The sequence below is a fragment of the Telmatherina bonti genome, assembly GCF_933228915.1.
Source record: "Telmatherina bonti genome assembly, chromosome: 11".
NCBI lineage: Eukaryota > Metazoa > Chordata > Actinopteri > Atheriniformes > Telmatherinidae > Telmatherina > Telmatherina bonti.
In genome coordinates, this window is record NC_136629.1 from 35,553,508 (window position 1) to 35,576,753 (window position 23,246).

The 23,246-nt window shown below is 42.5% G+C and overlaps 1 protein-coding gene across 3 annotated transcripts in view; it reads right to left on the reverse strand.

Moving 5' to 3' along the window:
- Positions 1-20,707, reverse strand: part of meis1b (Meis homeobox 1 b) — a 77,687-nt gene extending 56,980 nt beyond the window's left edge. For all 3 annotated transcript variants that reach the window (XM_079249433.1, XM_079249431.1, XM_079249432.1), the window contains exons 1-7: positions 20,029-20,707; positions 18,117-18,337; positions 16,853-16,994; positions 16,502-16,552; positions 15,908-15,958; positions 14,691-14,834; positions 5,809-5,920 (exon numbers count right to left, since the gene is read on the reverse strand). In XM_079249433.1, the coding sequence (XP_079105559.1) occupies positions 5,809-5,920; positions 14,691-14,834; positions 15,908-15,958; positions 16,502-16,552; positions 16,853-16,994; positions 18,117-18,337; positions 20,029-20,040 (733 nt within the window). In that variant the 5' untranslated portion in view covers positions 20,041-20,707. The remainder of the gene's footprint in view (positions 1-5,808; positions 5,921-14,690; positions 14,835-15,907; positions 15,959-16,501; positions 16,553-16,852; positions 16,995-18,116; positions 18,338-20,028) is intronic.
- Between the last annotated feature and the right edge of the window lie 2,539 nt (positions 20,708-23,246).

Consider the following 23,246-nt stretch of genomic DNA (forward strand, 5'->3'; position numbering starts at 1 on the left):
TTGCTGCTGATTGCCCAGTACTCCTGTCCATGTACATGATCGCCCACCCTAGCTCTGAAAAGTGCCCAATGAGGTGACTTAGAGCAGTAGCCACTCTGTGGCCTGACCTTGTTAGAGGGCACAGAGGTTGGACAGTGGATGCATGGATGACAGCATCAGGAATATTCCAGCTTGATCAATGAACATTCACAGCAAGCTAAGGCTATGTACAGCCACTAAACGCAAATTGTCAAAAGTTTCATCAGGATATGATCATAAAATGCACAACAGAGAAAGAAAGTCGACGGTGCAAATGTTTCTGGAGCTACTTCCTCGGTCATGTTCATCGCAGCTGTTATGTTCCCCTCTCCTTTTCACAGTGTCTCTGTTCAACAGGATTCTTTCATATTTAAGATCAGAAGTCACCATTTTTGTGTTAATAAAACAACTGTAAGGCTGACCTCATCAGGATGAAAAAGCAAGAGATGAACAACCATACTGGTTAGTGAACACCGACTGTCACTGGAATAAATCGAAACTCCCAAAATGCATCAACTAACCGACAGGACTTAGAGTTGGAAATCACAGAAAAAGCAGAAATCTCAGGCCGCTACTCAGACACTAGCAAAGCAGGCAGACACTAAAACATAGCCTTACAGGGAGCCATTTGTCTTGGCGCAGCACACTGTACTTTTTACAAACGTCTGGGTAATTGGTGATACATATCTAATATCACCAGTCATCGCCTCGTTCCCTGGATGGTTCTGACTAGCAGAGAAAGAAACCCTGTAGCTTTCAAAAACAGAGCAAACAGTCTGCTCTGCTCCTCCGCTCAGCCTGCATCCACAACGCCGCAGCTGACCGATTCACTGCCTGAATGTTATTCTGTTTCCTTCGCACGGCAGGCCCTTGGAGAAGCCAAAGGGTGTCCTTACAAATTCACACAGGCAAAGAGGAGTACTTTATACTGCGAGAAAAAGAGACGGCTCGCTCATGTGCATGAGGGACTCCCCTCCATTGCAGGCATATATGATCTGTTAGCTTTTGCTTTGCCCTTCCAGCATTTCTATTCACAGAAAAGCATGATCCAAGACTGCAGAGGGGCTTCTCCAGAGGGCTTGTGGGTATTAAACAAAGAGGCTTGTTGGTAGGAACTAGCTAACACACAGCTGGGCTAATAGAGGGGGACTAATTAACTACAGGGTAGCGCTCTGACTTTCTTGTCGATGCTTGCTGGATGTTTACAAAGATCTCCCAGAAAGAGGGAGGAGAAAAAAATATGAGTCTTTCTTCTTTGTCTGCTCTTTAGGGAGAAAGGAGACACCCAGGGCCGATTTTAATGACATGTGTGAAGCAAATGTGATCCTCCCTCTATTTTTTGTCACTGCCAATGGAATTTAGTGCTAAAAAATACCATTGGCATTGTGGTCAAAGCATAAACACCATAACTAAGGATGCAGCATGTGAGAATTGCAACCACATGCAAAAATAAAAGCCATACTTCTTCACATCGCTTCTGCGACACTGATGAAACCCTGCAAAACATCTGCAAGCTTAAGAGTCATCCTAAACCATCTTGTTAAAAAATAAATGACTTGTCACATACTTTGCAATTAGATTAATGTTTCTCCCTTTTAATAACACAAAAATGGTGACAACTACTGATCTTGCAAAATGCATGGATCTTCTCACGATTCTCCCAGCTCCTGGATTTGAGTGCGAGTACACTTCCGGGAAGAAACAGAAATCTTTACACCAGTGGGCAGTGACCCATTAAAAAAAGAGGACAGAGTGGAGCATGTGTTTGTCTCAGGAATAGCCTCAGAAAAAGGCTGGGGGAAAAATAAAGAGAAGAGTTCACTTGTTAAAGGCTACGCAGCATCCTTCCTCCTCTGAGCTCCTTCACTGTGCTGTGGGGGGGTAGCCAGGAGGAGAGATGAACACGAGGTAGTTGATAAGGAAACAAGAGAGGAGGAATCGCAGAAAGGTTGAAGGGAAGACGAGGAAGAGAAAGAGTAAGGACAGGAGTAAAAGAGATCTGTTGAAGGATGGATGAGAGGAAAAAGAAAAGCATGAGTCAAGGGCTGCAAGATGGCCATTAGCTATGTGCCTCTGCAGGTAAAGGGGGGAAAAAAGAGGCATAGAAAGAAAGGTCAGTAACAAAGCAGCCAAGACTGTTCTCTCATAAACTACACCACCACAGGCAAGCTGTTATTATGACTTATAATTCTGATTTAAAGATAAAATTTTCTGCAGCAAACAACCTTTGCTGCAGAAACATGAAGCAAATGCTGAAAAGTAAATTCTTACGGTTAACCTCAACCAGGATCTTCCCTAACGCTCACCAAATGATTTACTGCTTGAACGTAAACAATTATTTTTGGTGCCTGAACCGAACCGAACACAGAGTGAAAGTAAAACTTATCTAAAAGATGAGATTCAAACTTGGTGAAAACACTCATCAGTCTCATTTCAGTAACACTGATACTGAGCGTGTCTTGTTGTTCGGAGAACATGTTAAAGTAATATAGAAGGAATATAAAATGTGAGAGAAGAACATGAAGAAGTTGCAGGAGAGAAAAGGAAGTGTGTAAAGGTAAAAGAATATGACTGAAACGTTAATGAAAAGATGAGATGAGAAAACAAGATGAAGTGAAAAGAAGGAAAAAGTAAATGAGAAATAATAAAAATTCGACCATTTTAAAAAAAAAAAGGTTAAAGACAGTGTAAGAGGGGTTAAACATGGAAGAGAGAACGATGGGGAAGAATGAAGGTGCAAAGGAACAAAGAGAGGTGAAAGAAAGGGAAAGAAGAAGAGGGATAAACAAAAAGTGGTGTTTTGAGAGTGAGTGGGAGGCATGGAAGCAAAAAAAAAAGGGGGTGGAGGGAGAGAAATGCACAGGGATACACGAGGAGAGAGAAACGGGCTGACAGTAAAATGAAAGGAGAGATTGGAGAGTAGGTGGGAGACAAGGGAAAACTGCAAAAGACAGGGAGGATGTGAAGATGAAAGAGAAAAAGAGAGGGGGGAGAGAGACAACAGGCTGAAGCAGTCGGGGAGAGAGCGAGCAAAGTGCCAAACAGATAAATAACCAGCTTACTGGGATTACCAAGTGAATGACACAGAATTTGCCAGAGCCAATATGACGTGGCAGAGATAGCTCTTAACCCATATAAACCTGAAACCAGTCCAAGATGTCCTACGGTATTTACTGTTGTCACTGTGTCCCGATGCTGGTGGTGTGTGTATGTGTGTGTTTTGTTTATGTGGGCAAACACGCATATATCATGGTAGCTGCAGGCTCCAAAAAGGCGGGCGGCTGTTCTATGCTACCTGTGTTTACAGATCCAAATGAAGAGTACGCTTCACATCCAAACACTGTGATTGTGTCACAGTTATTACATAATAACTATTATTGCAGATAAATTTGAAAAGTTTGCATTTTGTTTCTCTTCAGAAGCAGAAATTTCACATTTATTTTCTGTAAAAGTTACTTTTCCCAGTTCTGTAATTATTTGGTTTTGCCAAAGTGGAGAATTTACATCAAGTATTTAATGAGTTTGAGTCTCCCTCAACTCGGCTTCTAATCAGTCGTCAAGGTGTCGAAATTCTTATATTTGAGCAAATACATGTTGATGAGTATCTTATCAAATCTAGTTGTCAAACACGTTGCCGCTGTGGGAAGGTTAGTTTTAACTGTACAATGTCCACAATTTATCTAGTGGTGAAGCTTCAAATTGCAACAAACTGATTTACATCCCTTTACAATATAAGACAGAAGACTTGATACAGAGAAAACAAAGGCCTTCTATATCAAGCCTTTGGTTGCTTATTGTATTGCAAAACAATATGAAACACTGTTTTCTGTAAAAATGAGGTGTTTAACCAAACTAATGCAACTAATCTATAAATACATCCAGTTGCCTCATTCAATTTGCCAAGTTTGAGATACCACAGTGGAAGGATTATTTGCCCCATGCAGTCTTCTTACAAATCTTTGCTGATAAAGTCTCAATATTAATAAATGGAACCACTTAAGTTAATTATCAATCAATCATGACAACTAAAATGTCACAGTGGTGGAAAATTATTGGAAAACCACAATAATATGATTATTTCCAAGTATTTCTGAGCAAGTTTCATCATTTTTCGGACTTTCATAATCATGATGACCCTTCCCACATAGGATTTAAAAGGCTAATTAGCCAAAATCATTATTTTCTTGTTTACTTTTAAGGAAAACCTTGTAACTGAACTTATTAACCTCAAGTAATTACAAGTTTCTAGACCTGCAGATACCCTCACAAACATACAAACACATTGTGTTCCTCTCCCAACTTGTGACACTTGGACAAATTACAGCAACTAATTCAATATTCACATACACACACACACCAACACACATTTACGATCATACAGGCACTTCTGGACATTTTACCCTTAAATGAACTCAACCAACAAACAAAAACCAACAATTAGCAGAGCAAATCTGAGAAACAGATTTGAGGAGACAGAGAGATGATGAGAGAGTCATTGGAGGGGGGCAAACATAAGGAGTGAGTCTATAATTGGAAACATCTGAAAAATGAAGTGTCAGTTTGGTCAATAGGGGGCAAAGGTCGCAGAAGCAGAAGCCCATACTCGGCACAGAGCATGCTCATTAAAGCAACCAATCAGATCTTGCCTGGCTGCCCCCAGACCATTACTCATCAAAGGTAGAGGAGTGTGCACACACACACACACACAATATTTTTCTTTGTCTTGCCCTGTTTCACTGTAATTTCTGTGCTCTTTCATCTTTCATTGTTATCTACTTATGTCCAAACTCTTAGAGTTGAGCATTACTGATGAGTTATATAAAAGGACAAACAGTTGGTAAGAGTGTGTGTAAAAAAAAAAAACAAACAAAAAAAACAAACTGAGACCGAGCTGAAGATGGAGACAAAGACAGACAGAGTGTGTTGACTACATAAGTGGCTGCTCGTTGGAGTGGAAGGCATGGCGGCGCTCTCTGCTCCCACCCAGGCTCTGCCTTCTGGCACTGGCAACCCTGCAAACTGCTCGCCTTGATATCGCCTTCAATAATACATAAAGTTGCTTTTTGCCTACAGTTTGTTTGCAGCGCCAACCCCACCACCATGTTTTCCCTCTGCTGCCTCCCTCCGACTGAGTCTCCCTTTAATACTGCCATAATCTTACAATGTGCAGACATCAACCCTCAGCAGGAGGCTGCGGCCATTAAAATTAGTTTCCTGCAGAAATGCAGAAAAAAAAGACAAATCTGCATGTTTCAGTTTGCATATTCAATCATCATTATAGTTACGATTATTTTTATTTATTACAGAATAAACTGGAGGTTTGTATTTTCCACAACCATCGCTTCTTGATCAAACACACTCTTTTAACACAACTGTGGTTTTGAAGAGATTGCCTTGTTTCAAACCGAACCCACTGAGGATCTGAGCAGCTTTTATGGGCCGGATTTTGCTTGAACAGGTGTGTGAAGCTAAAAGTTGCCCCCGCTGGCAGCAGGAAGAACAAAACCAGAGGAAAGACCCAGCTATGCTGCACAGCATGTCGACTCTGTTGCATAGCAAAGTGAGAAAAATCTCTACCGGCTCCAAGAAGTGCTCCTGTGACCCCCCGGCCTCTCTGAGTTATTAACAGCAGGTGTGATCTACTGTTAAAACAAAAGTACACTTTAAATACGTACCCTAAATATAACAGGAAGGTTTTCAACCATTTCCTCTGAACATATATTATTTGGATGATGATTAGAAAATAAAAGCCCATCTTATAATTATTCTCCTCCTAAAATCAACTCTTACCTTGTTCGCTGCTATTATCGCCACTGTGCGATGTGTGTCCGCCGCTGGATGGTCCTGGTGTGCCTCCAGAACGCGTGGACGCCGTGTCGTCATGATCTCTGTTCCAGGATGTCTGACAGGAAGAGAAAAAAAAAACCAGACAAGTCGGTAAATCTAGTCTGCTTTTGCCTTTTAAAAACTGTTACACAGAAAGACACAAACACAGAAATTAAATTAAAAATACAGCCATCACCACCAACTCCCTGGCCAGTCAACAAACTGTGTGGGAGTTCCAGCAACAGTTTTATCAGATGCGGATTATTAGGGCTTGATGAAGAGAAAGGCCGGATAGCAAACGAACATGTTGTATTAGTTCCCAGCTTTCTGAAGCATGCGATCCACGGCTGCCTCCATTTGGCTGAAACCGCGAGCAGATGAAAATACAAAACAGCTACAACTTAAGATAGGCGGTGGCGAGCGCCAGGGAGTGATGTCATCCAAACAGAGAGAGAGAGCTGGAGGTATATAACTCAAGTATTGCCACATCAATATAAATCCTCTGCTTCATCCAAAAATTCAACAGAGAAAATGGATGACCAGTCCCACTAATGCAGAATTAAATTTCATTTTGGGCAGCAAGACAAAGATGTAATCAAATAAGCTCAAGTTTTCCCACAGTCCTTTCTAAAACAACTATATGAAACAAAATATTCCATGAGCAACAAAACTGAGGCTGACTGAGAACAAATAAAAAAGTTTAAGTACAGCCAACTTGAAGAAAAATACCAAGCTTGACTGCAGCTGAGACGAGTTTTAGCCTTGTAGCAGCTGACTAGACAAGAGAGACTCAGGAGACCTGGGTTTATATATAGTGAGCTGAATGTGTCTGAGGCCCGAGAGAGTCAGCTGCACACCGGACAGTAGAGAACAAATGGCCCGGAGAGGAGTAACAACATGTGACACACACACCCAAACTAGTGTCAGACAGGTAGAGAGACTACAAACAGACACAGAGAGACGTAAACATCCCTCATTCAGATCTGATGCGTAGACACATGCACATAAGCAAGGAACCCACCCCCCCCCCGCCTCTTACAGTACAAAGCTGCTACATACTGATGAAACTAAACCAGATGTTACTTCCTATCTCCCAGTGCCTCTCCGAATCAGCATTAGCGCTCAGGACAGGGGAGAAAAGAGGCTTCAGAACAGACGGAAATGGAACCTAATGTCTTATCACACGCAGCTCACTACAACAAACAAACAAAAGATGTGCATGCAAACATTTAGCGAGCCTCCTCCGCCGCCTGCGACAGCCTATCTTTGCTCTCTGAAATCAAATGAAGCAGATATCAAGGGGGGCAATGTGGTTCTCGCATCGCGCTTTTAGGGCTTTGCGACGAAATGAGTGATAGAAACCCACACGGAGGAAGAGAAGAGGGAGAGGAGGGGGACGCGAGGGAGGGAACAACTGGTTTCAATTGGGATAGTACAATTGCTGCTGCTGTGAAAAGGGGCTTGGAGTTGAGTTTAGCTTCGTGAAAGAAAGAAGGGAGACATTAATTCATGACACAGGGTTTGTTTAAAACAAAACCTAGATGGAGTAGAATAACAGAAAAGAAAATACAAGTCAGCAAATTCAACACATTTGGGCTGTATTAGAGCTCGTTTGATGTTCCTGGGCTATGAAATTATAATCCGCTGCTTACATGAAGGATATAATCGTTGTTTTTCAAATTAGGCTTTGAGGCTTTGCAATAAAGAGGAAAGTCACTGCACAAAGGCATGACAGGGACGTTGATTGGCTAGATAAACGTTGATTTTAACAGGGATAAAATACCAAAACCATCCTTTCTTCCAGCTCTTAGACATTTCTTTTGCTGACCGTAGAACGCACATGAAAAACAGAGAAAAAAAAAAAATAAAAAAAAATGAAACACCCGTGCATGGCCGAGTGACTCCAGAGAACATCAGAAGTGAGGTAATCCAGACCACATGCTCAGAATGCAAACAGTTAACACTGGCTTTTGCCAGTTTCTACAAAAGTGCAGCTTTTAAAAATGAGCAGAACTTATTTATTCAAAGCTCTATGAAACAGACTCATGCAGTACCCCGGGGATGGCGAACAGCAAGCATTAAAAACCCAAGAGCCCCAGCGCACAAAAAGAATATGATTTCTCTTTTTTCATGTTCTTTTGTTGTAATTCTCTAACAAATTCCATTTGAAAATATAATTAGAAAGTGGAAGGGGAAATGGCAAACTACTGCATTAGCTGTAATTGAACAAAAGAGCGCTTTGCCTGCTGGGAGGTGGCCATAGAGGCCCCATGGGAAACGGGGCGGGGCTGAGACAGGGCCTGGTGGCATCTCCGTGGGGACGGGGAGTTTATTTATAATCACAGGCTGCCCTTGGATGGAACAGGCCCGGCACTGATCTAACACGCAATTAATACACACACGGCTGAGATCACACAAACCGCACAGGTCACAGAGCGTGCGCGTTCTCACACACACACACACACACACACACACACACACACACACACACAAAAGTCTGCACAAATCGTCTTTTCTTTACTTTTTTTTAGTTACTTAACTTGTGCACACACTCCCACACAGAGAAGTACTTTTTATCTGCCTTGTGCAAACACATCACACACCTGCCATCTAAACAAAAGCACACACCTTGACCACAAGACACACAGCGACAATGAAAAACACACACCCTGAACCAACAACACTTGAACACACAATAAACAGGGACACCTTCAAAATGTGCCATTTGTGCATTGACAGAATGAATAGATGAATAAACAGAAGGAAGGAGGAAATGGAGAGTAAGAGGAGTCCCTCTGCTCCCAAAGCTGCACACTTGATTTATTCTCTTCCCTTAATGAGCCACCATGGTCTCTCACTCACTGTCACCATCTCCTTAACTCTCTCTGCCGCTCGCTGTCTCCTGAGCAAGACATAGATTAATTTGATGCTTAATTGTTCAATAAATTCAATTTTCCACGTTCTATTCTGCCTAGCTTTATCTGAAGTTCTTAAATCTGCCGCGCCAAGCCGAGAGAAACCTGCTTTTTTAGCCACACATACCTTTTTTTTTTTTCTTTCCCCTTCTTTTTCATCACCATTTTTCTTCCCTACGCCGCCCTAATTCACCATGAAAAGATTTTCCTTGCTGGAAATTCTGATTCCGCTATGATCGGTGAGGCATTCCAATCCAATGCATTCTCATTGTGCGAGAAGGGCTTCCCTTTCTCGCTGTGCCAGGCCCCACATCATACAAGCGCTCATGCAAGAAATGTTGCCTTGCCAATTCATTTGCAATAATAAAGAAAATGGTTAAGGTTGTTGTGCTTTGTCCCCCCTCCCTCCTGCTCTTCCCTCTTTCTTCACTCTGAAATATCTTTTGTGATGATATGGATATTTACTTTTCACTCTGTGCCAGCGAGTGTGTGGAAATAATCGTATGTGCATACTTAACGGCACAGACATAAATATCCAAATAACCCCCCACATATACACCGCTCAGTGGTGGTACATCTGAATTGAAGGTGACAGTCGGGTTACTTCATCCCCCAGAATTCTTTGATGCATCTGTTCTCTGTGGTTGTTTTCTTTAACACCATTTTTGACCTTTTGCTACAGCGCTGCTTCCTTGAGTCGAAATCTGCGAGAATGCCATGTGTTGCAGCAGCGAGATGGCCTGCAATAACTCCGGACACATTCTCCCACTCGGCTGAATGCTGGTGGGAAAGCTGTAAGTGAAAGGGACTAAAAGGCCAGCTCTTGTTTACTTTGATTTCCACTGTGACTAGATAAAGCAGGATCTGCCTCTCTGATAACCGGCCAGGCAAGTGCTTGCCCGACTACCTCTCTTTTCTCTGCTCTCTCCACCCCACTCCTCCCCTTGCTGCAATATTAGTGCTTCCAAAATGAAAAGAAGGGCTGATAATGGTATGCGTGGTGAAAAAAAGAAAACACACACACAAAAAGGAACAGACTCCTCACTACCTCCCATTCTGTTCTGAACTCCCCTTTCTCCCTAACTCTTAACAATAGACAAAGAAAGGAGAAATAACCTTATAATTGCTGAAGGGGGTGAGGGAGAAAACTGGATTTGGTCTCTTGAGTGAGTAAAGTATGCTATGTTGAATAGCCGTCAGGTACTCTTCAATCGGCTTTTTAAAACTGGTGGGTTAACCTCATCGAGACAAGCAAAGATAATTACATGTTTAAGATAATTACCAAAGCTTTCAAAGTCCATTTAGATGGCACTCGTGGAAACGGACAAACTGATTTTCTTTCAATGCGGCCCTTTCTACTCCAGCGCTAGCTTAAAAACTCCCTGTTTACCCTGCGAGAGCAGAAATCCAAACAAAAACATTAACTCAAGTGCTCTTCCCTCCACGCTATCTAACCCCAAACAAAGCATATTTATGTTGTTGTTTTTTTTAAGGTTGTGAATGAGAAGGGAGGCGGGATTTCTTAATGACATGTTTTGCTGCGGTTTCTTTGCTAGCCTAGCTTAGCTTCAGTTGCTGCCGCCGTGCTGGGACGTTCTCGCTGGATTCCTTGGAAACGGCTTCTTGTGATGGTGGCCATTGTCACAGGCTTGCAGGGGGTTAAGGAGGAGAGGAACTTTCCATTAGCTATGTACACATGTGTTAAGCCAGGTTATTGTTTACTTAGCCAAAGAAACCACAGCAGGCCTCAGGGACAGACATGGCTGCTCATCATAAGCAACAGGAGACAAAAGCCAAGAACTTTATTTGCAACTGGGATCTTGTGGCTCCACTAAGCAATACTTTCCAGCAATATTGCAAAATTTAAAAACAAGCAATAAATCTACCAAAAAGAGAGAGAAAAGGACACAAACACAGGCATATATAAATGCATGGCGGATGTCTGAATAGAGGCTCCAAACATTCCGATTCTTTGAAGTCATGCCGGCTTTGAGTTGCATAATCATAATCGCTAACCCTACTTGCTATTCCGCCACAATAATGAAGAGGCTAAGAAACACACAAGTCACGTGGTCACCTCTTTGTATCACTTGTTGAATCCTCAACAGCCGCCCGGCATTCACTCCCCAATGGAGAAAAAAGGGAGTTCAGGGGAGGAGAGGGAGGATGGGGAGAAGAGAAGGGAGGGGGTGAGTGGAGGGTCAAAGCTCTCCTCTATTCAACTACAAAAGCTGCTATTACCAACAATTACTACAATGATTCAAAAGTTTGTATTAAGAACAGCAGTGTGCCACTGTAGGAGAGCTAGCGAGTGCGCCTGTTAAGTCGGGTGAAACTCGATCCATACCTCAACGAGAGGCAGATAGATTAGCGATAGCAGTGTACTGATTAGGAAAATAGTGGCTGACCCCGGCAGTCATGGTTTCCATTGAGTTAGGAGTCGGGGGGGGGGGGGGGGGGAGCAGGGGTCACTCTCTGACCGCCAGAGTTACCTAAACCAACACTGCTGGATCTCACTGACCTGGAAACCCGCACTTGTATTGCATAACAGTGCTGTTTGTTGGGAAAAGATACCGCGATATCGCTATCAGGAGTGAATTCTTACACGGTGACCACAACACTTAGCTCACACAAGCCGGGTTTGTTTAGGAAAGACTGAGCAGGATGTAAGAAAAACAGCAACAGACCCCAAATGTATAGATGCTATTTCAGATTGCCAGACATTTCACATGCTTCGTACGTGATTTCAGCAGCAGCGCCCCAAAACCTCGGTAATATAAAAATACCCTTGCACTAAATTAACCCAACAGATCAACACCTGGGCATTCAGAATCATTTAAGGCTCTTACATCCACAAAAAGAGTCAGGCAGTGAATATTTTTAAGGAAGTTTCAATTATTTCCAGCCCCACTTCAGCCTGCATGGCTCAATCAAGTAGAGGAGCTCTTGAGACTTGGAGTGAGTCCTCAGCACTATTAGTAGTGTTCAGCTCGACAGCGGAGAGCCTGGGCCCTCAGAGTTCATTAGCAAATTGCTGCACCCCTCCCCACGCTCTCTGTGCAATTAAAGGCAACTGCGCAAATGATGTACAGCAGCATGGAAATACCTCCCCGATTCTTCAGACTAAGGTGAACATGTGTGCCAATCAGCAGAGCAACTGCAGCCATTTTTCCCCACAACAACAAGCCATATGTGAACGCAAGGTCTCTGCAAGTGAACTTGTTTTTTTTTTTTGTCTCACATGTTTGTATACAGATGAGCTCAAAGCAGATTTAATGAGGCAGCCAGAAATTTGCAGCTGAAGTGAGGAAGTCAGATGTGGAGGGAAGCTCTCTAGAGACCAGCAGGGAAAGAGTTAAGAAAGTCCAACTGGTGCTAACCAGTCACTCCACTCACATAACACCTGAGGGGGGTGCTGCATTTATCAGGCCAGTCTGAACACACACTTGCACACACAGAGGCATGCTCACAAACAGACACGCATATATATGCATTCGCTCGCACGCTGAAAGACATGCACACAAAAAAACGAAGGGTAAGCCCAAACTAGCCGAGCTGCATTCACAAGGCAGTGCCGAGCCTCTGACTTTTTCACCTCTCAGCTATGTTCTGCTTTCTTTTCAAAGGGGCACCCAGTGTCCCTTCATACTTGCCTGCATACAAGTTAAAAAAAAAAAAAAAAAAAAAAAAAAAAAAAACCTCTAGTAAAGACATGTACAGAATATGCTAAAAAAAATTACTGTTATGACGCAATGCTGGGATGCATAATGCAGCAAGAAAGTCAGCGTTGTTGGATTGTTGAGTTTAATAAATTCAAAGTTTTTTTTTTTTTTTCCTCTGTTAGAGTCGCCTCACTGGAATAAATTGGTTTATGAATAAATGAGCCCACTTTCTCCATCTTGTTAACATTGTTCTTTTGTGCAAATTCTCAGCATTTTTTTCCAGTCCACTTCAACTTTATGCCCGAGGGCATACATTAAAAATACATATGGAAAGAGATAATGCACACACAATGCAAATTCATTAAGGATGTCACTGCCTAACAATTGCAGATAAGATGTCGCAGAAATAGCCAAAAAAAAATTATACATATGTGTGTGTATGTGTATATATATATATATATATATATATATATATATATGCATGTACATATACAGCTACAAGTAAGCCATGAAGTGCAAAGCCATTAGATTGACAATGTAAGTATTCAGCAGTAAGAGGCGTGCACCCTCTGCCTGTTTGGATATGTTCATTTACACACAGCCTGCTGCTGTAGACACTCTTATCCTACTAAAATCAGCCCCATCCCTCAACATTACACATCTGTCAAGAAGTTTTCCCAGTGTTTTCATGTAAACTGTGCCTGCAGGTCATTTATAGCATTCTGTCAGCATAAACATAACCTTATGTGAATTTGCCATGAATTGACTATATATTCATATAAATATATATAAGGACCATCATTATATTAAAATAGGCCATGTCTTCCATCTTATAGTCAATTAAAGATCAGTGCCTGAAGCACAACATCATTTTCTGGATATACCTGGAAACCCAGGGGTTTTAACATACTATTAACATATAAACTATAAGGCTTCATTCAATTTACTGACTTCTTTAAACAAAGAAAAAAGTTTTTAACAAGTGAATTTCTACAGAAAACGTGACTTTTTAAAGACACTTCAATGCACAAGTGTCTGTGTTATTTAATTCTGTTCCTGGATTAAATGAAGTATTATCTTCCGCGTGATCTTTCTCATTTCCATAATAAGACATAAGGATTGGGGATGGGGGCGTGCATGCGCGGCGGGGTGGGGATCTTCCCAGTCCGCTCCCAGTCCTGCCATTCAGCCCAGGACATAAAAGCCCGTGGCTGCTTCGTCCTCCACTCAGACCAACCACTCAACCATATGGAAGTCCGCGGATTTAAATTATTTAGCTTCTAATCGCCTCATTACTTTTTATGTCGGACTATCCAGTTAATCCCTTTAATTTGGATTCTTCATTTCCCCCCCTCTATTCTTCCTTTAGCTACTCAGTCCTTATTTAAAATTTGGCATAGTTTAACTTATTGAAACACATATTCTCATATAGCCAGGGACCCCGGTTCCTGCTCAGATGACGAGCTATTGATGACCGAAAAATCCAGATTAGTATAATTCTAATCATTTTGCGACGTTATCATTATTTAACGGCAGTGAGCGGACCATTAGGGTCATGCCTGCGCGCATGCGACGTCCCCGGAGTGCCAACAGCCAGTGGAGCACATAATGAAGGCTGTGGTTATCTGTGATATCTGCACAAAAGGAAACAGTCCCTAATCTACCTTTAATACCCGCTGCTTCTGTAGCTTTTGGAAAATAAACCTTCTTCTTTGCGCGGAATCTTTGCGCTCGGAGCGAAATAAAGGCGGAGGCGAGGAGGGGTCCCGATAAGCAATGTGCACTCATGTCTAAGGAAAAATACTGACAAGACACCTAATGAACCGTGAACCCTACAGTGGAGAAACCAAAGCATCTAAACTACAGTGTGCAGCAGAGTCCGGGGGGGGGGGGGGCTCCACGGGGGCGCCGGGAACGTTTCCGTTTATGAGTTGAAAACGAGAAAGAAAGGAAAAATGAAAAGAGGCTCTAAATTAAAATCGACATGAAACAGGTCACGTTTATGGCGATGCCTTTTCGAGGTAATCTTCCCAGGTCGGTTCCGGGTTCAGGTCTTAATGGACCAATAATGGCGAGATTATTCTGAATTTTTTTCATTCCGATGGTTGGAATGTAAAACGACTTTAATCATATGCAAATAACAGCAGAGCGGAGTAGTGACCCAGAATAGCTGAATAGCCAATAGGGAGAACACACACACACACACACACACACACACACACACACACACACACACAGAGAGAGGGAGGGAGGCAGAGAAGAAGCCTACCTGATCTAGGGCCACCGATCTCGTGATTTCCTCGCTGTCTGATTTGGACCCCCCCTCTCTGTCGTCTATGACCAGGTCGATGGGCATCTTGCCTTTCAAGCAGCTGATGTACCGGTGACAGAAATTATCACACAGCTCGTGTACCTGCAGAGAGGAAGGGGTGGGGGGGGTCATGGACAACTGAGGACATGCTCAACAACACCATGACCAAAACAGACCAACAAAATACTGAAATGTTGTCCAAGAACTCAGATCATTTAAAACATTAAAATATTTCGGCAAAAGTTTCTGTTAATATTTTCTGTAAATAAATGTTTTAAACAAGAAAACTTTGGACTTATCCCCCCCTCGCTGATCACACAGTAATGGTAACTTTATTTTTTTTCCTCTCTTCAGAATAGAGATATCGTCGAAAATTGACAGTGACAAGAGGGCTCAGAGGCTACAACACACTCAACACCCGTACAAAATTCATCACCGGTGCCCCGGGTAGTGGCCATTAGCGCGGAATGACCCGCCTGACTGACATTTAAGGTAAACTGTTTAATTTCCTCTACTTATTACATTATCACTGCCAATGTGGCGCATCCTCTGCTGCTGCAGAAAGAGCAGGCATGGCAGCTGCATGAGGAAGAGGGGAAAATAGCACTTTATTCATTTTTATTTTCTATTTGCACAAAGTAAGTTTCCTTTTGCGGGAAAGCGGCGCGCGCACAGACTTCACAAGCAAAAACTTATAATTACTGTGATCTTTTTTATTTTTATTTTCTTTTTTTTTTTTTTTTTTTTGCTGGAAGTCAAAGTGTGGGTTAAAGTTGACAGCACAGACCACAGCAGTCCATCTGATGCAGAGACAAATCACGCGTTTTCCACCCACTGCTCCATCTATCCACAGATGGCCGCCGGGGGCCTTTTGCCCTCCACAAAGAATCATTTCTAAAAAGCCCAAAAGTTCTCCTATATGTTTCACCTTGCATGCAATTGCTGCCAGAATTAAACTTCATTAAAATATTTGGGTGGGGGGTGGAGGGGTACTTTTGGGCACAGAGATATCCGTTCCAGTTGTAACAGCTTGGGTCGTGATTAAACGCGGAAGAGAAATGGCCCCATGATTGATTTTGACGCTAATTACAACCGACTAGCAAAAATACATTTATGCAAATACAGCCCATAGGTCTGTGCAAGCATGCTGGACAGACATGGCGACAGAATATTACCTTTTCCAGCTCCAGAAGATGAAATCGTAAAACTTGAATGGCTTGAATCATCTGAAAAATTAAAATAACAATAAAAAAAATTAGCTGCTCACATCTCTTGATATTAAACAGGTGCGTTTTTCTTCATACAAGTGACTGAAAACGAGGAAAATGTTCAAAGGAATGGGTTTTATGTGAAGCTGATATTAAAGTTGGAGGTTATTGCAATATGGAGAGCAGGCTGCAGTGCAAGCTGAAGCTGCAATAAGCCTCAGAATCAGAGATCTATGAGCCACCGTGAGCAAAATGTTGATCTGACATCCCGATTACAGTATCAAGCTGTACAATGTGAAAAGGATGAATAAAAATAATTTTCAAGGCAGAGTTCAAAGGTGTGTGACAGCTGTCTAACAGCGGCCCTTCATGTGCACACACAACCGGGGGCCATTCATGATATCAAACAACTCAAACGGAGCAACATGATGTGCAATCCTGCTTGAAGTTTCCAGCACCACGTGGCTCTCTGACACATCAGCCCGCCAACAAACATCCCAACAACTGCTGCAAAAAACTGCTTTTCAAAGTACACATATGCAGAATAAAATGTTTTCTTACCAGATTATCCAACTCTGGATTCGATGAAAATAAAGGTTTTTCTGCTCGAATCTAAAAGCAAAACATTTTCAGAAAAGCATGAATATGGTTTATTACACAGTTATAAATAACAAGAACTGGAAAAATGAAATGAACACACAGGTGAACTTCAGTACTTGTTTCTGCATATGTTGAGCACCATCTACTTAAATTACAAACATAAAAAAAAAAAAGTACATTTCTCTGATGAGTGAAAGTGCTTTTTGGTTAACTTCGGACACAAACAGTGAGAGCTCCAGACTTTGGACATGCAGGTAAAGAACCCATCCAGCCCCAGCATGCAGCAGCTTCCAAGAGTCAAACTTTCCTGACCTGTTTTGCAAACACTGCTATGTCTTCATTGAAAGATTCCGATGAACAGACGTCTCCTCCTGCCACCCCGGGCTCTCTGGGGGTGCAAGTCGCTAATTCACATTTCTCAAAAATCAGTGCAAGCAAAGGGAACAGGGGGTGCCTGGGAACACACACAACAGCAAATGTCACCAGAGAGAACAGCAGCCGGGGTCAAGACTACTCCAAGCTAGATTTAGCCAGCCATGCTACTCTTTGAACAAGTCGCCCGTAGGGACTGCTGCTGCTGCAGCCCCGCGCGCACTGCTGCAGCCCCGCGCGCTGCATTCTGCAGCTCGGAGAAAAGGCTGCAAACAGCGCGCAGACTTCTCCCATTAAATCTAGTCGTGTTTAAAAGCTTTACAGTCTGCTAAAGTAGTTTTTCAACAGGGTCTCCGTTTGGATCACAGGTGTGTGTGTGTGTGTGTGTGTGAGCGAGTGTGTGTGTGTGTGTGTGTGTGTGTGTGTGTGCATTGAGAGAGTAAAAAATATTTGCCTGTGGCTAAATCTGCGTACATTTGTTTATTACTTATTGTTTAGGTCCTTGGAGTGAATAAAAGTGAAGCACTGAGAACAACGCGCCTCCTGAAGTAGGAAGGTGGAATAAAATATTAAAACTGAAACTGCTTCAAGTTTAACCCTTAAAACACTATTTGTATGTTGTTGTTTTTTTTTATTATTAATTCACAAATTAATAAGCGATGCGAATTTGTGGGATTTTCTTCTATCATCATATATTCGATCCTTCTGTAGCCTGAAAATTAGTCCAAATGTTTCCATCAGAAGGTAATTATGTTTTCCTCATAATAAAAATATGAACATTTGAATGAATAAGAAGAATTATAAATTAATAAAAATAATGAAACAATTAAAGTCTCAAAATACAGAAATAAATTTTCGGTGAATATTTGTGATTTTGTCTCTCAAACAGAAGTCTTAAATAGTATTTTATTTTATTTTTCTAAACTTGTATTTAAACTAATTTTATCAGAATGATTATTGTAACCAGTTTGTACAATTTAAAAAAAAAAAAAAAAATGCATTCAGTGAAAATATGAAGGATTCAGAAAAAACTCGTAGCCCTGCTCTCCTCTCTGCAGCACTTTGAGCTCCAGACACGGTTCCGACCCGGGCACCCAGCCGGTGGATCTCCTGCGTCCCCAGTTCCCCTCCGGCTCCACAGTCCAGGCCGGGAGACATCCGGGATACATCCCACCCCCTCCACCGTCCGGGAGATTGCACCTACCCGTAAATAGCGTCTTTATCTCTCTTGAGAGCGTCGTTAACGGAGGAGCCCATACTCGGAGGCATGGTGTTGGTGTGGGCGGTGTGGGGGTACTGGTGAGAGTGCAGCTGGGGGCCGTGGTTGAGGTGCACCGCCTGCATGGACCGGGCGCCGTGCGGATCTCCGTACATGGTGGTCGGGATGCCCACCCCGTCCATCCCGTAGTGGGGCAAGTCTTCGTACTGCACACAACAAAACACGCGAGTCCACCGTTAGCAGCCACGCACAGCGAGTTTACATCAAACTTTCCTGGGAAACTACACGTCCGCCACACACACACACACACACTGACAGATTATATTTTTGTTTATTAAAAGCTAAAAAGTCAAATTCTGCCAAACGCGTAAAATAGTTTGATTCATTTTCAAAACCAGACGGCAAATCTTTTCCTTTAATAAATGTTTTTTTTTTGTTTGTTTGTTTTTTGTTTTCTGGAAACAAATGTAAAAAATCCCTTTTTACAACACTGCAGATTCAAAAGGAGGAAAATAAATTAATCTTCGTGATTTGATGTCACACAGTTTTCAGGAAAGGTTTTAAATGTTGACTCAGAACGTTGTTTACTACAGTAAAACTACTGTGTACTGCAAACTACTTTTGTTTTCAGCTTATTCAGTGAATATAAAAATCTATAAGGAAAAAATACGTCAAAATTATTTTAAAAAGTACAAAACTACCAACATACGTCTATTACACACACACACACACACATATACATATACATATATATATATATATATATATATATATATATATAATTTAGCAAGCATTTCTTAGGTTTTAAATGTACCATCCTGGTGTGTGTTTTCACTGTGCACAACATAAGTCTTAAACTTGTCAAGTGCTTTGCTTGTAATTTTAAAGGCTCATAATTGTGCGGCACATTTTTAGGCAGCAAACACACCATGCAGGCAGCAGTAAACTGTGTGTTGTGTTTTTCACACGACGTTCAGCTGAACATGAAAACTTTCTCTCGAGTCAGTTTGGAGCTGAATAATTCACATCGTCTTCATGCTCTTTAGTTTTTATTTATTTATTTATTTATTATTTTGTTTAGTTAAAAAAAAAAAGACGAAATAATCTTAGAAATGTTAATTCAGGTCTAAACCCAGAAAGGAACCCTAAACTGAGGTTTACCTCTTTAGTTGAGTGAAAATATCCTTGAATTATTGATAGTGCTCTCAAGACGTGACAAACAAGTGTCGGGGAGAGACTAAAATGCATTATCACTTAAAGCTGAGCGTTTCGACCCTAAAGGCAAAGAGGTGCAAACCCCAGCGTGGTGCAGCTGCAGAGCCAAATGCAGCAGCTAATGTGCACTGCCTCGGCCATCCCGTCCTAAAATTGCCAGTGTGAAGATCCAGTCACTGTTCTGGGGCAGCCCTGCAGGCAGACCTGCACTGCCTTTATGAATCAAAGTCTCTCTCTGACATGATGCTAATTTTACATCTTCAGCGCGGTGTTTCAGCGCGAGGAACTATTTCCTACCAGAAAAGTTTGATTCTGGAGCAAACAGTCAACAGTGAAATGTGGAGATTTGTTTTGCCTCTCTGCCCTCCCCCATTTTGCCTCCAGTAACTGGCCTGTCATAACTAATCTAAAAAACATAGCCGAGGTGAGATCTGATCACGCTTCCAGTGTCCCGCACTGGGTCGGGTCTGTGGAGTAAACCAGCGCGGCCGTGCGTAACACCGTGCCACAAGACGCCAAACACCAAACCGTGTCTCCATGTCACAGGGAAGACGACAGAAAGTTTCGCCGCGGATATGTGTCCATGTTGGGTACGTGTGTCATTCAGCCACGTTACAGTGGAGCTCTGCACCGAGGCGCAGAGGACTTAGAGAAACTTTTTCGGGAGGATTGCCCTACGTACCCGTTGCGCCATAACCCTCCTCACTCCCAGGCCGTCCTTTCACTTTAGGTAAATCTCCTCTGAGGCCAGGGTGGACACGAAATAAAGAGAGAAAATCCAAAACAAACAGGAAGATGTTTCAGCCAAAATCCCGAATGCCTTCTGTTCTGTTCTCTTCTGTCCCCGGATCGCTGAGAGCAGCTCCCGCTCCGCGGTTCAGCCCAGGCGGCGGGTATGTCCGCGGCTATCCTCGCGCCAGCAGCACCGGACTCCTTTTCCAAAAACCAGGATGGAAATAAAACAGCCCCTCAAACAAAACTGGCGACTCTCATGGCTTTTTGCCACTCCGCCTGTCAGTCAGAAAAGCGAGGGCTTGTCAAAAGTAGCGGATGAATGATGGTCCGACGCGCGCCTCCACGGGACCCGCACCACCTAAATGTTAATGCTCACAATCACAGGAAAAATGAAGCAGCTCTCCTCTCGTTTTCTTTGATCACTCTCGGCTCCCGGCTTGATTTTCTTATGCAAAAGCGTCTAGAGGAGATCAAGAGGAGGTGGGGTGATAATTCTGGCTTAGGCTTTCTTAAAGGAGCCACGATCGATGCTGTGCGTGTATGTGTGTGTGTATGTGTGTGTATGGGTGAACGTGTCTGTATGCGTGTGAGTGCGTGTGTATGCATGAGCCGCCTGGCCGTTTGTGTACAATGGATGTGTGTGTTGAGCAGAAGAGGAGCGGAGGATCTGGACCAGACTGCTGAAACCCGGAAGTAGTGGTGGCCATAACAGGTCGCGTCTTACACAACGCACCGGGCTGCAGCAAGTCGCGCGGAGTGGAGGGGTGGGAGGACCCTGTGAGCCCCAGCCAGCCGCACTGCGAGCTCCACTGGGATAAACACACAATATTCACCCATGGCTCCTCATCCTCACACACTCGCTCCATTTTTCAGAGACATTTCGGGACTGATGTGTCCAACATCTGCTTCTCTACTCCACACAACGACAAAACAGAAGCAGCTTTCCAGTGTCATGTGAGTTATTATCAGGTATGTCATGAAGAGTTGGGATTATCTGGATTGTAGAAGACCAGGTGTGTACATTTAGAACGCTTCATTTAGTTTCTCACATAAAAAAAAAGCTTAAAATACGTTTTAAACCAGTTTATTTAGACTTGCAATAGTTTTCCAGTGAGGTGAAACTTCTACAGGCTGCCTTCAACTGGTCTGCATGAAGTCCAGAGTGTAAGCCGTGGCTAAACACACACTTCTGCTGGTTGTGGGCCTCCTGCTGATAACTATCAGCTTCTGAACATTAATATTAATCCCATTGTTTGCATGAATTTGATTTAAGAATTGAAATGAAGATTCTGAAGAAGAGCTAAACTAAAGAAAAATAAATGCAGACTATTTAGAAATAATTGCTATTTTTATCTTTAAGTTATTGTTGTTAATATAGGCTGTTGTTATTTTCTAAAAAAAAAAAAAAAAAATTTAAAAAAAGGGAGGGGGGGGGGGGGTGATCAGAAAGCAAAATCTGAAACACAAATTGAAATATTGCAGGAGTTTCTTGTGAAAACATCTTGTAAATCCTAGTTAACAGGGTCTGTCCCTCTCCCCCACAGCTGTGCTGAATGGCTCGCTCCACTCTGCCCGGCCTGTCCAATGGCAGAGAGGAACAGTGATGGGAGCCCCCTATTGGCTCCCTGCGTGATCGATCCGGACTTGATTGATCGGCTTTAGGCCACATTCGCGAGCAGTCGAAAAACAAAACATCTTCTGTGGAGAGAAAACACACATTTTGCGTTTCTGACAGCTTCCCCAGTGAGCATTTTTCACCAAAACACACGCACGCACACACACACACACACACACACACACACACACACACACACACACACACACACACACACACACACACACACACACACACACACAAAATATTTGACGAAGATATCTCCCACTCTTCTGGGTTCCTGTCCCACGCACGCACACGCAAACGCGCACAAGCAGACTCGTTCAACATCTTTCAGTTTATGAACTGCAGTTTGTAAAATTGTTTGACGAAGTTTCTCCAGAAGCAAACTGGAGTGAGAGGGAAAGGTTTTGTTGTCCCAGTCAGCAGGAAGAAACTTCTGTTGTCTCTAACCTTCAGCTGCCACGGCTCTTTCTGCTCTGTTTGGATTTTTAAAAATAAGTTCTGGAGAAATATTGATGAGTTGTAATAAATGACGGGGAGCTTAAATTAATGAGATTGTCATGAAAAGCAACAACTGTTTATATTTACGGAGTTTGGTGGTTGGATAGATGCTCCCATTTCATCTCATTTTATTGATTTATTTTTATGTCAGAATAAAGTCTAACAGCCTCAGTATCTGCATGGATATTAACAAGATATAAAAGTGGAATAAAACATTAAGAATAAAATTTTAAGAATTTTAATAAATTCCAAAAGAATATGTTTATTTTGTGATTGTTTTCCAGATGATCCAGTATAACCAGCTTATCATGTGTCCCTCAGCCCAGTACACGACTAGAGAGTGTGTTAAAGTGCCTTATTATCTTGTAATTATGCTTATAAGGTGTTGCTGGTCGCCGGCAGCCTGATGGAAGTTTTCTTTTGCTGCCTCTCCTCCCAGCAGCGCGTCCAGCCATCGATCATCTGCCCCCGGTGCCACAGACGGTGTCATAACATCATCATGCGGCTTCACACATTCGTCGGTGATTCCTGAGCTACTAAATCCCGGGCGGTGGGATCCGAGGGGACAATTTTCCAGGCATGAAATGACTGTTAAAGGCTCCCGCAGTCGGGCCGGCGCAGCTCCGTCGCGCGGAACGCAGAGAAGCCACGAGGCGCGCGGACTTTTACGCACAGAAATGTCGGATAAAAAAAATAAATGGGACTGACTTATAATCATCCCGTTTGTTATTTTTGTAGTTTATTGGTAAGTAAGAAGCTCTCTTTTTCTAATTGACTTATTTCTCCTTGTATTTTTGTAGCGCAGTAAATGATTAAAAGACATCAGCATGAATTAAACATTTTATGGAAAGTTATTTGAAATTAAAAATCAAGCTGCTGTTTAAATCTGCTCACAATTAAATTAGTTGGTTTTACTGCAACACAATGAGGATGATGGAGCCTACAACAACAAGATAAAGTAAATTTTAGGGAGTAGTTAAGAAGAAGTAAACCTACATTAACATGAAAGAGTTCAAATCAACGCTAAACTATCCACGATGGCATTA